The sequence below is a fragment of the Pseudoliparis swirei genome, chromosome 20 (genome assembly GCF_029220125.1).
Source record: "Pseudoliparis swirei isolate HS2019 ecotype Mariana Trench chromosome 20, NWPU_hadal_v1, whole genome shotgun sequence".
Classification (NCBI taxonomy): Eukaryota; Metazoa; Chordata; class Actinopteri; order Perciformes; family Liparidae; genus Pseudoliparis; species Pseudoliparis swirei.
Genome location: NC_079407.1, coordinates 25,703,008 through 25,717,484, shown reverse-complemented (window position 1 = coordinate 25,717,484; position 14,477 = coordinate 25,703,008). Strand labels below are relative to the sequence as shown.

The window sequence follows — 14,477 nt, the reverse complement described above, 5'->3', positions numbered from 1 at the left end:
TGTACTTTCTTTCAATGTAGTTGTTTCTATCATTTCATTATTATGATACATGTGTATTGTATCGTGTTGCTGTGTCTTGACACTGTGGCAAATATTGTTGATGCAACATTCATAGAGAGAGCGAGAGAGAGAGAGAGAGAGAGAGAGAGAGAGAGAGAGAGAGAGAGACCAGATGAGATGTCTTGTAATGGACGAGGGGAGAACGCAGCTTTACGGCTTATTGACCGACTTCATTTCTTGATGCGTCCTCCAAGCAGCCTCGTAAAAAAAGAGCCATAAACTAATTCTGTCTGATAATCTGCCAGCGAGAGTAAAAACACTCGACGCATCAGACGAGTGAAGAACATCTGAGGAGGAGGAGGAGGCCGGCGTGAGACCCAGAGGTCGCCTCAAGGTCGCCTCAAGGTCACCGCGGTGATCAGAAATGTGTGTGAATTATTATTCATATATTTGTCGAGGTGACAAGAAGACAAGGAGAGAGGACAGCTGGAAGGAGATGAAAAGGCTGCGTGGCCATTTGCTCGCCACACACACACACACACACACACACACCCTCAAACCACATCTGACAGGCGGCAGCTGCTGCGCTCACATTCAGGACTTTGCTACTAAAGTGTAGAAATAAAGACGAATACGGGGAGAATATAATGTATTCCGTATTAAACATCAGTTTCTGTCAAACTCAATCCGACTCAAACTGTATTTTTTCGTTATTTGTGAATTAGCTCGTCATAAAACAAAGTGTTATTCCACTGTGCTTGTATTGTCTGAGGGGGGGTCAACCAGAGGGGATTCCCCCTCCTCAGATGTTTAATTTGATCTCCTGGAGGCCCCCCTTGAGCTTGATTTGTTTTTAATGATTTATATCCGCGTGACCTTAAGCTAGCTGTGGAATGTGAACCCTTTTTAACCCATTTGGAGGAATTTATGGCGTTTTAATGACTTTAAAGAGTGAAGAAAACACGTCGATAGTAAGTCAGCGATGCTCCAGTCACACATGTGGACTCTGAAGGTCCAGTAATTATTTTCACATCTGAATCATTATTTTTTCATTTTGCCATCAAAACATTTTTCAACATATTTCAGATTCCAGATCCCCCCCCCCGGAAAATATTTTTTGAAGTTACTTCAAAATAAAAGTCTGAGGCACTTTCCGAATTTGTGATATGGGGCTATATAAAATAAACTGAATTGAATTGAATAGTTGATCAATGGATTCGTCAATTAATCAACTTGATAAATTGTTTCATAAAGGCAAATGAGCCAAGGAGCCCATATATATATATATATATATATATATATACTACCGTTCAAAAGTTTGGGGTCACTTAGAAATGCCCTTATTTTTCAAAGTAAAACACTGTTTTTTTCAATGAAGATAAGATTAAATTAATCATAAATACCCTCTCAATATAGTTAATGTGGTTAATGACTATTCTCTGGTTATAATGAAGTCTCTCCAGAGTGTGTAGAGGCCCATCTCCAGTGTTCTGATGGTACATTGTGTTATCGCCTTAGAAGACTAGCGGAGGGGTAGAAAACCCTTTTTTATGTGAGCGCAGCTGAAAACAGTTATGCTGCTGAGAGAAGCTATAAAACTAGCCTTCCTTTGAGCGACAAGTTTGAAGAACAACATTAATATTTACAATACAAATCATTATTTCTAATTCTTAATGTCTTGACGATATTTTCTATAATTTTGCAATTAATTTGAGAAATAAAAGTGTGAGTTTTCATGGAAAACACCAAATTGTCCAAGCTTTCGAACGTTGTATATATATATATATATGACTGATGTGTTGACACACAGCAGGACCTCCTCAGGAGCCTCTTCACAGCCGCTGATCTCTTGACCTCGACGGGTTCCCACCACATAAACACCGGGCCTCTGACTTCGCTCCTCTGTCGGCTGAACGTGGAACGATGAGCTCACTCAACCGCCGGAGGTGCTTCTGAAAAGGGCCGGCGCTAAATCACGGGGAGAGATCTGGCTCCGCATAACCCTCTGCGTTTGATGTCATGACCTTTTCCTTAAAAAAAAAAAAAGCATACCTCTTTTGGCTTAACTCAAAAACACACACACAGTCCACACGTGACTCAGAATCAACACGTAAAGCTTTAGAGTTGTGTTAAAAAATTTTTTTTAAAGACCTTGTGTGGATGTTTTGAAGTAAAAAGAACATAAAAAACGACATGTGCCTGATACTCACACGTAGTGCTCGTAACAAGGTCAGATTCCCCCCCCCCAAAAAAAATCCTCAAGACTGATAGAAATAAACAATGTGTGACGGAGATGTTTCACATCGCTGTGATCAAGGCTGCTGGGAGGAGAAATAAAGTGGATTCTTTTAGACTTTCTAAAGCTGACATAATTTAAGCAAATATAAGAGAGGACCACAGTGGGCCACATTGATGCCGTCTGAGTGGACCCCCCCCCCCCCCCCCACACACACACACACACCATCACAGTGCCCACCGGCTTTAGAAATGCTGCTAATGTATTCGGCTTGTTCCTCTTCTTCTCTCCGCCGGTCTCACACCCCCAGTGTGACCCCCGGCATGTAGGCGGTAAACACAAAATATAAAACTCAAGTATCAGACATCTCTGAATGTACACACACACACACACACACACACACACTTTGAATCCTACTTTCATCAGAGGACGAACGCCCTGGGTGAGGAGCACGTGCGCCCGCGGCTCATCAGTTTTTCATGACGCGAACAAAAAAAGAAGGAAAAAGCTCGAGCGCAAAACATCTGAAACGATGACACGCAGAACGCTGACCCACATTGAGACGACACAACGGAGAGGACGGCATGCTGTTAGCTTCTTTTTTTTAAATTAAAGAGATTAAAAAAAAGACAAAAAGAGAGTCTCTGCAGGAGCAGCTGGCAAAAAACATCCCAAAAAAAAAAAACGAGCAGCCGGCTCCTGTACATCCGGTAACTCATGGCAGCGGCGGAGATGGACACGGCCTCACCTTCTTATCTCTTTTCCACAGCCGGAGACAGCAGAATCTCCAGAAGAACAGGTCTCCCACCATGTCGCCTCGCCGCTAGTTCATTCTCGTGAAGGAAGGCAGAGACGAGTTCCCCCCCCACACCAACCGCCACCGCCGCCGCCACGCTGTCACAACACAACCCGAAACCGGCCGGAGAGACGGAGCTGCCGGGGGAGGGAGGGAGGGAGGGAGGGAGGAGAGGAGAGGAGGGAGGGAGGGAGCAGCCCACGCCTTTGCAGCTGAGCTCATCGCTGAATCAATGTCCCCCCACCCCCCTCCCTCCCCTCGCTCTCTCCCCTCCCGTCCTCGTCTCTCTCACTCTTGCTATGATATGACCTCATCGTTTCCTGTTTGGCCCCGCCCACTCTTGTACACGCGCCGCCCGGCTGCTTCAACCACACTCACACACACACACACACACACACACACACACACACACACGCACTGCCTCCCCCCCTCCCCCTCCCCCTCCCATCTCCTGGTGTCTTCAGTGAATTCCTCACCCTCCTCCTCTTCTGCAAATCACATTTATGAACCAGTGAAAACCAGCGGGGGGGGGGGGGGGGGGGGTGACAGTTACAGGGGTGGCAGAATAATGTTCTGCATTAGTTAATTTGTTTGTGTTTTCGTGTGGAATTTTATTCATTTCGTGAAAGTGGAACAAAGGCAGCCGTATATATATATATAAAGCATACGGTAAAAATAGCTCAATTTACAGTTCACTGAGGGTCAAAGCTTCGTTATCGATAAGCAGGATTATTATTTATGATAAAAAATGATCTGATTAAAAAAAAGTCGCGAAAGCGGTCTAAAAATATGGAAACATGTGACTCAAATAATTGAATTGATTTTCAAAATAAACTACCACCCATTCGTTTTCTCTAAATCCCCTAATTGATTAATTGGTTTTACTCATCGTATTAATTAGTGGTTCCAACGGGTGAAATTAATGAAATGAACGACTAGCACAACTGTTAGTAAAATCCTAAAATCCTAAAATCCAGAAGCTCTTCTTTATCGTAACTTTTCAAACACGTCGGATTATTTGCGTCGGGATTATTTTTCTGCTTAATGAACTATTCAGAAAAACAGTCAAAAAATGAGTCAATTAGTGAATCATCTCGTTCCATTAAACGAAGAAAGTGACGATAACTTTTTACTTTCAACAGTCCCGTGTAGAGGACGTGTTGTTGTCATGTCGAGAACAGGTGAGTTCACACGTGTGGTATTCTTCACATGTCTCATTATTTTTGACCTTCCTCTCCAGGTTTATCTTCGCCGTGCGTCACTCTCTGTCTCACTTTTCCTTCGCCGTCTCACTCCGTTCCCGTCTTGCGCCGACCGGGAAGATATAAATAAACTCTCCGCGCTGCGAGTCAGGAGTGGGCATCGGTCAGCAGCGCTCCAGAGTAAAGGTCAACAACAACAGGAAACACAACAACAGTGGCGCTAACCGGACTGTGTTCAGGGTGTGGTTACAGGTATACACGAGTTATACATTTGGGAGTTATTTACTTTTAAACATCATCTTTCTTTCTTTTCTCTTCAGTAATTTGTTGTTTTTTATTATTTTTTATCATATGAAGTTGTGCCTTTGTGCTCAGAACCCATGCATCTGTAATAAACTATAAACTGGTCGTAAATAATAATAAAATAATATATATATATTTTTAAATAATGACTTTATTTATATAGCACCTTTAAAAAAAGAGTTTTTGCTCTACAGAGAATCAAGGCAAAACAAATGGTTTGGTTAGATACAAATATAAAATTTAAAAAAACAGACAAACTAAATTAGGGGAAACAAAGACGACATCACTTAGAAGCTGTTCTATAAAAATGTTTTTGAAGAAGTGATTTAAAAGAAGTCAGCACATCGTGTCCTGGCACTGAAAACGTGACTTTGTGTTCAATTAGGGGGAGTTGAGTCAAAGGGCGACGGGGGGGGGGGGGGAGGGGGGGGGTTCAACCCTCAGAGGCCGCTGCTCTCGTCACACAGTTCCTCTCTGGAAAAAAAAAGGAAATATACACGCAAGTTTCCATAAAAGCCTTCCGTGAAGGTCGTGACCTCTCTTCATCTCAGTGTTGATACAGAGGATCTGATGTACTGGAGACTCGAGTTAGAGCCGTCCAGCTTAAGTGCCCTTGAGCAAGACAGCGAGGCCCCCGGCAGCTGTGTGAGACTCCCCCTACTACGCCTGACCTCTGACCTCTGACCTCCCTCAGGTGTTTTAATGAAAAGCAAAAACTCTCGTTTTCTACGCCGTAGCCGGTCCGTGTTCAACATCGCTGATGACATCATCAATAACCCGGACAGCAACAACATCTTAACCAATATACGATTTCACAACACAAAGAAAAAACCACGTGGCCCTTATAAAAACATCTGGCTGCTTTTCCCTCAGATTCATCATATTTGGACTTTCCCTTTGATTTTGTGGATAAACGCCCCAAAAAACATCAGAATTTCTCAATATTAACCACATAAATATGGTGGAAAATCTCCCTAAATAGCTCAAGTTAGGCGGATTAAACTACCAATACACGAGATAAAAGATGTTAAGTGTGTATCTACGACATTTCAAATTAAACAAACTTCACTAAAAACACACTTACCATTAAGTCTCCCGTATGAATAGAAGATATCAGATCTGTTAACATTATTTATGCTTTAACATTATTGCTTTCCTTGTATTATTTGTAACCATGTGGGAAATATACAAATGTGTCTTTGATATTGTGATGAGGGGGAGAATTACAGAGGATCTGGTCCTAAAAGTACATAAACATGTTGTGATGTCCAGGGAAATGTCTTGGATTTCACTTTCTTCGGTTTAGGAAATACCAAAACAACTCATTGATAATTTGTCATGACAATGAAGAGACCGAACTGTCTGGAAATGAGCACTTCTATCTCCTCATGTCATCTCTAGTGAGTCTGTTCCCCCTCTGGGACCAACAACTAGTTACACTAACCAGTTGTTCTCTAACCTTCACAAGTCAAACACTAAAGGAAGTGAATGAGTAAGGGAGTAAATAAGGGAGAAAGTAAGTGAGTGAGTATATAAGTAAGTCAGTAAGTATATAAGTAAGTGAATAAGTAAGTGAGTAAATAAGGAAGTAAGTGAGTAAATAAGGAAGTAAGTGAGTAAATAAGTGAGTAAGTTATTAAGTGAGTGAGTACGTATATAAGTTAGTGAGTGAGTAAATGAGTAAATAAGGAAGTAAGCGAGTAAATAAGTGAGTGAATAAGTAAGTGAGTAAGTTATTAAGTGAGTGAGTAAGTATATAAGTTAGTGAGTGAGTAAATAGGTAAGTAAGTAAGTATAAAAGTTAGTGAGTGAGTAAATGAGTAAATAAGGAAGTAAGCGAGTAAATAAGTGAGTGAATAAGTAAGTGAGTAAGTTATTTAGTGAGTGAGTAAGTATATAAGTTAGTGAGTGAGTACGTATATAAGTTAGTGAGTGAGTAAGTAAGTAAATAGGTAAGTAAGTAAGTATATAAGTAAGTGAGGAAGTAAAGTTTATTTATTCATCACAGACAAAGTGTCACAAAGTTCAGTACACTAGTGAATTTAAACTATTTGTCAATAAAAGCCAAAACATGTCAACAGTTAAAAGAGCAAAAGTAAAATACACTGTAAAAGATGGTGCGGTAATAATCTGATGTTTTATCCGATCGTCCAACATAATCTTGTAAGGGTCTGTTCTGTGTCTTCTCTGTGTCTCCTCTGTCTCCTTGATTGTGTCATTCCCTGCACCTGCCCACAGCCACTCTCGTCTCGTTAGTGTCTCATGTCATACACCTGTTTCCATGTCGTACACCTGTTTCCCCCCCTATATATTGTGCCACTCTTTCCCGCGTCTGTTGCTGGATTGTTGTCTTTTTTCCGTCGTCCTGTGTGTCGTGCGTTTACCTGATCCTGCCTGCCTGCCCTGAACCCTGATTCTCTGCCTGCCCCTCTTTGGACTTTGTTGTTCTTTGTGTGGAAACGTTTGCCTCATTAAAGAGCGCCTTTTTGTTTATCGACACTGAATCCTTGATTCCTCTGCACATGAGCTCCTGCACCTCGCTACCTGTGACGTCGGCGTGACAAATCTAGTCGAGGTTCCTCCTGTTTTATTCACATTATTCTTGGTTCCTATTTGTACCCAATTCGTCACGTAAACACACCGACATCCTGACCATTAAACCAAAGGAGGTTTGACCGGAGGCTTCGTGAGGGTGGAGGAGCGTTCGGAGCGCTGTGGGTAAAGCGGCGGGGGGAGAAACCAGAGCGTTCAGCTAACAGGGAGGAGGTCGATGTCTGGCTCTCATCCTGCGGCTCGGCGGCCGACTCGTGAGCAGAAAGGCTGACCGACTGTAAACGGAGTGAGGAGGGTCAGATCAATAGCATCAGCTCATCAATACAGCCGTCTCAGGGAGAGTCGGAAGTAACTGAGTAACTTTCCTCTGGCTGAAATACTACCAGTTTAATCAAGCCTGAAGCTACACACACACACACACACATACGAGCATCCGCACAAACACAATGTAATATTTAATTATTGCGCAATCTGGAAGGTTCACTTACACTTGAACCATCGTGTGAAGGGCGTTGAAAAGGGGGGATGGGGGATGGGGAGGGGGGTTTGTAAACTGCAGATAATCTGAAAAAAAGCCCTTTTGAGGCCCTCCAGAGGCCCTGAGGCATCGTCCTCCTAATCCAGCCAAATGCTGGATGTGAAAACACAAAATGAGGAAATATGCCAGAAAAAGAGAGCGCAGCGGGCAAATTATTAAAATGTTTGAACTAAATCGCTTGTCTCTCGATTCACGGCCTCCTCAATAATTTCATCGTCAACGAACATCACAGTCCACGAAACTATCAAACTAATTATTTATTTTTTACTAAACTATTTTAATTTTTTTATTGTATGTCACTGTTTTATGTCTGAAACTTTGTTTAATTTGCTACGACCATTTTGGCCAGGACACTCTTGTAAAGGAGGGGTTTTTTAAAATCTCAATGAGGCTTTTCATAGTTAAATAAAATAAGTTAAATAAATAAAATAAATTAAATAAAATAAAATAAATAAAATAAATAAATACAATTAATTAATTAAATATATAACAAATCTTACCTCCTTTGGTGGAAGCAAAAAGAATGTTACAATTGGAAAGCTATTTAATATTTTTGTATTTGATTTGTCAGTGTTGTTGTGTGTTGTGTATGCATGTGTGTTGTATATTTACATATATATGTTGTTTTGTATTTTACTTTTATCTTACTTGTATACTTCTATATCTTTCATCCCTGTTTCTTATATTTTGTGTTTTGTTTTTTATTCTTGTGTGTTGCTGCTACTGTCACGACAAATTTCCCCTTGGGGATTAATAAAGTATATATCTATCTATATATCTATCTATTCCCAAACACGATGTTCATTGGTTCTACGTTTCTGTCTCCAAACTTCCAGACTCATCTCTGCATCGTAGTGTGTTTTCACGGACTGTGACGAAAACCTTTTCAATGCGGGGGCGTTAGTGAACATTAAAAAATATATATATATATATATCTATCTATATATTTATTTACAGGGTTCATATGCTTGTTAACCCATGGATCTCCAGAACTTGAAACAACATTTCCAGGACTTTTCCAGGTTTTCCATGAGCGTAAGAACCCTGCATATAGTAAGGACTGTGTTTCCTTGCTCATCTTCCCAGATGTCAGGATGACTGTGCAGGACAGAGTGGACTCCTTCTTTCTGGGTGTGTGGTCACATACGCCGGAAGATGACCTTCATCTCCACTCTTAATACAATCGGCCTGGTCGACTTGACAACTGAAGGCTGATTGGATGACCGATCTCAAATGTACTAAAGTGTAACAGCGGAGACAGTCCATCAAGAGGAGCAATAAACCAGAGAAGTAAAGAGCGTGGCGCAATCTCTCATCCCGATTCCCTTTAGTAGCCTCCTCTCCTACATGTTTCATTACTGAGATTGCACTGCAAAGGGCGAGCTGTCTGGAGGCCCAGTGCACACACACACACACACACACACACACACACACACACGCTGAGGCCGAGCCGTGAATGATGTCTGTTCATCGTGACCCTGACACATAATAATAATAATAATAATGCATTTCATTTTTATCGCACTCTTCCTTCAAAGAATCTCAGAGTGCCACACATATAGTAAAAACAAATAAAACCGATTAAAACATAGTTAAAGCAACCCATAAAAAGAAAAAAAATCAGAATGTAATAGCTGACAATAAATTAACTCAAGGTAAAAGAAATGCCTTCCTGAATAAAAAGGTTTTTAGGCCAGTTTTAAAAGAGTTCAGTGTCTGAGTTTCCCTCAGGTGGTCAGGGAGACTGTTCCACAAGCGTGGCGCTGCCGAGCAAAAGGCCCGGTCGCCCATGGTGCGGAGCTTGGTGTCGGGGACCCGAAGGAGCGAGCGGCCTGTGGATCTGAGGGTGCGGGTGGAGGTTAGGGGAGTGATAAGTTCTTGTAGGTGGGGGGGTGCATGTCCGTTGATGCATTTATATGTGAGTACTAGGACCTTGTAGTTAATCCGGAATGAAACAAGGAGCCAGTGCAGTGATTGGAGAATGGGTGATATGTGGTCATATTTCCGGACTCCCCTCAGGACCCTGGCAGCGCTGTTTTGGATATATTGTAGTTTGGTGATGTTCTTGTCAGTGATCCCAGTGTAGAGTGAGTTGCAGTAGTCCAGTCTTGAGGAGATAAAGGCGTGGACGAGCTTCTCTGCGTCTGACAGGGTTAAAATGGGGCGGAGTTTGGAGATGTTTTTTAGATGATAAAGGAGGTTTTGCACAGGAATTTTATATGGTCAGTAAAGGTCAGGTGGGGGTCAAACCGAACTCCCAGATTGGTGATTGTGGAGGAGAGGGGTATGACCTGACTGTCAAAGGTGAGGTGAGTTATGGATGATGTCTGAACCTGGTGTTGAGTGCCAACAAGGAGGGCTTCAGTTTTGCTGCTGTTTAGCTGGAGAAAGTTGTTGCTCATCCACGCCTTTATCTCCCCAAGACAGGCGGTGACACATGACATGGCTGCAGAGGGGTTTGGGGCAGTTTTGATGTAAAGCTGTGTGTCGTCAGCATAACAATGGAAGGACATCCTATGTCTGCTGATGACACGGCCGAGGGGGAGCATGTAGATAATGAAGAGGATTGGTCCAAGCACCGACCCCTGTGGAACACCACAGGAGACTGGGAGCCGTCTGGACCTGCATCTTCCCAGTGAAACATATTCAGTTCTGCCAGAAAGGTAGGACTGGAACCACTGGAGTGCAGAGTCTGATAGTCCAATGGTGGTATGGAGGCGCTCTAGGAGGATGGTATGATCCACTGTATCAAATGCAGCAGTCAGAAGCTGCCTGACCGGAAGGCAATAGAGTCAAAGAAGATGCTTCATGTGCAACGAATAAACTCTTCTCTTAAAGGGCCAGCAACAGTCCGGGAATTATTGATTCCCTTCATATTCTGGGTTTTGGGAGGACCCATATTGAAACAGCCCCATGTTTATTTCTTTAAATGATCTAAAAGGACATTGAAATTAATTTAAATAACTACAAGTACAGATATTGTGCAAGCAGCAGCTCTCATCAGAGGAGGCTCACTGTGTCATTTATCTGTTTTTTTCCGGTGCTTTGACCACATCGATGAACCTCTCTGCTCTCCCGTGTCACAACAACGAGCTCAGACTTTCACCGGTGGTCTGTAAGACAATCTGATGGAGCAGCCGGAGGCCTCAGGGTCAGTTACTGCCTGGCTCAGATCCTACATGCGTATGTGTGTGTGTGTGTGTGTGTTTGGTGTCACAGCTGCAAGCTGACACTCGAGGTTCATCAGCGAAACAAAGAAGCGATGAGAGACGAGGCGATTACCATGATGAGGCCGGTGGTGATCGGGTCGGTGCAGCCGTGGCACAGCTCCCCGAATTTGTCCCAGTAGTCCTTCTTGCAGAACAGCCGGCCGTCCTTCTCGTAGTACCAGTGTGACAGCGAGGCGCTGCACTCACAGCACCTGACGGAGGGAGAGACGGAAAGAGACACACAGGGTTCTTACACATGTCGACCAGTGGATTTCCAGGACTTTTCCAGGACTTTAAACCAAATTTCCAAATTTTAAACTGGAATCTCGGTATAAACATGAAAATCGTTGAAAATGTTGCGTACGCCGGCTTGTATTTTGAGCATCTTTCTTTAAAAAACATATTCATTATTTCAAACTCGGCGTGAATGAACATGTGATTATAACACATTTCCATGACTTTTCCAAAACTTTTATGATTTAAATTTTTCCCATGACTTTTCCAGGCCTGGAAATGACCATTTTAAATGGTCATGTTCGTTCCATGACTGTACGAACCCTTGATACAGTTGAGCAATTAATTAAAAAAATGTTGGGGGGGGGCATGAAAAAAACATGGTACGGTCCCATAGTGATGTATTGAAGTTATTAAATGTACATTAATAACACAGAAAATAAAAAATATGCACAAAATCCCACTTAATAAGCTGAAAACAGAATATATATTTTTTAATGTGCTCGATAAAAGGTTTAAAACATTTAATCGATAATGCAAAATGTGAATGAATGGTCTGTGAAATAAGTAATTGCATAATCAATTATGAATTCCCAGTGCGAGTTAGCTGTGTTATCTATTTCTGCATTTGCAGAAAAGGCAGAAAATCACCGAATCAGCAGTTTCTAACCTCCAGGTACGACACAATGTTATTAGTGTGTGTCGTGTTGTTGTGTTCACTCGATGTTGCTCTCTCTCTCTAAACTGTACTTGACTCGTCTAATGACACCGCGGAGGGCCTCAAATGATAGTTTTCCCGTGGATAATAACCCCCGTGTGGATCGACCGCACACCACCACGAGGTGGAACGGACAAATGAGAGATCACACCAAAACGCACAACGGAAAAAACAGAAAACACAGCAGATGCACAACGGAGGAACACAAAATAACTCGTAAACGACAACATGCCTTCTAGTCAACATTTCATCGACTTCATATCTCCAGTGTGTTTGCTTTGACCCTGGACTGAAGATAAAGCATGGAGGTCGTGCCCATGATGATGTCACCCATTGGTTTGTGAACTTTTGAAAGTTCTCCATGTTGCCTGCCGCCATCTTGCATTTTTGAGCGTGAAGCTGAGTCCAACCGAACGATGAAGACGAGCGTTCACATGTATTTTAATTCCAGTACAACTTAAGAAAAAATAAAAGAAGAAATGAAATTATTTTTTTACTTCACATTACATCACATCACATGTCATTTAGCTCAGTGGTCCCCAACCTTTTTTGAGCCACGGACCGGTTCCGTGTCAGAAATTATTTTCACGGACCGGCAATATAAATGACGTAATAAATATGACATCATACAATTATACGAAGGGCATAAAGTGCCAAAACTACAACTCATCATTACGCCGAGTGTGAGCCGTGCGCTTGTTGACCTGCAACGAGCCGCTGATGGAGACGGCGACACAGACGTGTGTTTGGTCCGCTGCTCTAACCGAGTTCTGGTCGCTGACATTAGAACACCGGCAGAGTTGTTGTGTGAAATGTCCCTTAACCCTTGTGTTGCCTTCGGGTCATTTTGACCCGATTCAATGTTTAATGTCGTGTTCTTTCGGGAGTCAACAAACAAACATAAAGTACCTCACACTTAAACTTGGAAAACAATATTAATTCTAATAATTTTCTGGAGATTTTAATAGCTGGGGTCATATTGACCTCAAGGGTAAAATATGTTAGTAAATATAAAGGTAACAGGAGGGTGAAACATTGAATCGGGTCAAATTGACCCAAAGGCAACACAAGGGTTAAGGCCACCGTCATTTGCATCTCCAACACATTTTCTTCTAGCTCGGACGGGCTCGATTCACCGGGTGGGTTTCTTTACAAATGGGTTGCAGGTCTATTCTTTTGCAGTCAGGTCTTTTGTGGTTGGAGTACCGCTCAAACTCTTTTAAAAGCCTCTTCCACCCGGTCAACGTCTGAAACATGTAGAATATTCCGCTGTTCACTCGCCCTGCAGCAGCGACTTTATCGGCCAACTTGAAAACAGTTGTCATTTCCCTGAAGTGACAGAATTCATTGAGCAGGTTGAATATGTTTTAAGATTCTTTGTCACTGAAATGTGCCGCCAGCAGAGGGTTCGGCGCGTGAGACTCGCCTGCAGCGATAAACCCGAACTTTAAGACTCCTGAACGCGGCTCAGACACACGGGTGGATCCGCTCCTTTTTCAAAATAATATATTTTTCCGACTGATTAAAAATAAATTTAAAAAACTTTATTTATTCACTTTTTTTCCGCGGCCCGGTTCCAACCAAGCCGCGGCCCGGTGGTTGGGGACCCCTGATTTAGCTGACGCTTTTATCCAAAGTGACTTACAATTAGTGAATTAAACCACAAGTACAAACTCAGAACAAGAATCAAGAAAGTCAAACTACAAAAATACCATAAGTAATACTAAAAGTAATACCATAAGTAATACTATAAGTAATACTATAAGTAATACCATAAGTAATACTATAAGTAATACTATAAGTAATACCATAAGTAATACCATAAGTAATACTATAAGTAATACCATAAGTAATACTATAAGTAATACCATAAGTACTATAAGTACCATAAGTAATACCATAAGTAATACCATAAGTAATACCATAAGTAATACTATAAGTAATACCATAAGTAATACCATAAGTAATACCATAAGTAATACTATAAGTGATATAAGTAATACCATAAGTAATACTATAAGTAATACTATAAGTAATACTATAAGTAATACCATGAGTAATACTACAAGTATTACTAAAAGTGATACCATAAGTAATACCATAAGTAATACCATGAGTAATACTATAAGTAATACTATAAGTAATACTTTAAGTAATACCATGAGTAATACTATAAGTAATACTATAAGTAATACCATAAGTAATACCATGAGTAATACTATAAGTAATAATAAGTAGATCAGTTGGGTGTCATCAGTATAGCTATGGAAGGAAAAGCCATGTAAGCGAATGACAGCCGAGGGGCCCCAGGACGGAGCCTTGAGGGACCCCCGTTCCCAGTTCTCCAGGAGCAGACATGCAGCGTGACCTGCGTTGCTACCCTGACATGTAACCTGTCCTAAATATATATAGTATATGTATGAGATACGATGACAACGCCATTAAGTCCACTGACAAATGGACATAAAGCGAACACAAGTCATCTGTAGATGCCGGGTTGATATTCAAAATAGTGATAATCCCCCAAAAAACAGGTGAGTAATCTTTATTTTAATTTTAAGTGATGATGTATGATAACTTAGGCCCATCTGTTGGTGGAGACACACCTGCGTAATAATCCAGTTGCACTTCACTGATCTTCCCCTTATTTTCATTTTGTAAACATATATTCATGTATTCTTGGGACAT

The 14,477-nt window shown here is 41.7% G+C and overlaps 1 protein-coding gene across 3 annotated transcripts in view; it reads right to left on the bottom strand.

The window, feature by feature from the left end:
- The window catches only part of limk1a (LIM domain kinase 1a), a 56,310-nt gene that overhangs the window by 20,452 nt on the left and 21,381 nt on the right, over positions 1-14,477 (bottom strand). For 2 of the 3 annotated variants that reach the window (XM_056440930.1, XM_056440931.1), the window contains exon 3: positions 10,911-11,049. In XM_056440930.1, coding sequence (XP_056296905.1) covers positions 10,911-11,049 — 139 coding nt within the window. Of the gene's footprint in view, positions 1-2,984; positions 3,142-10,910; positions 11,050-14,477 lie in introns of those variants that run through there. The other variant, XM_056440932.1, reaches the window with a different exon arrangement.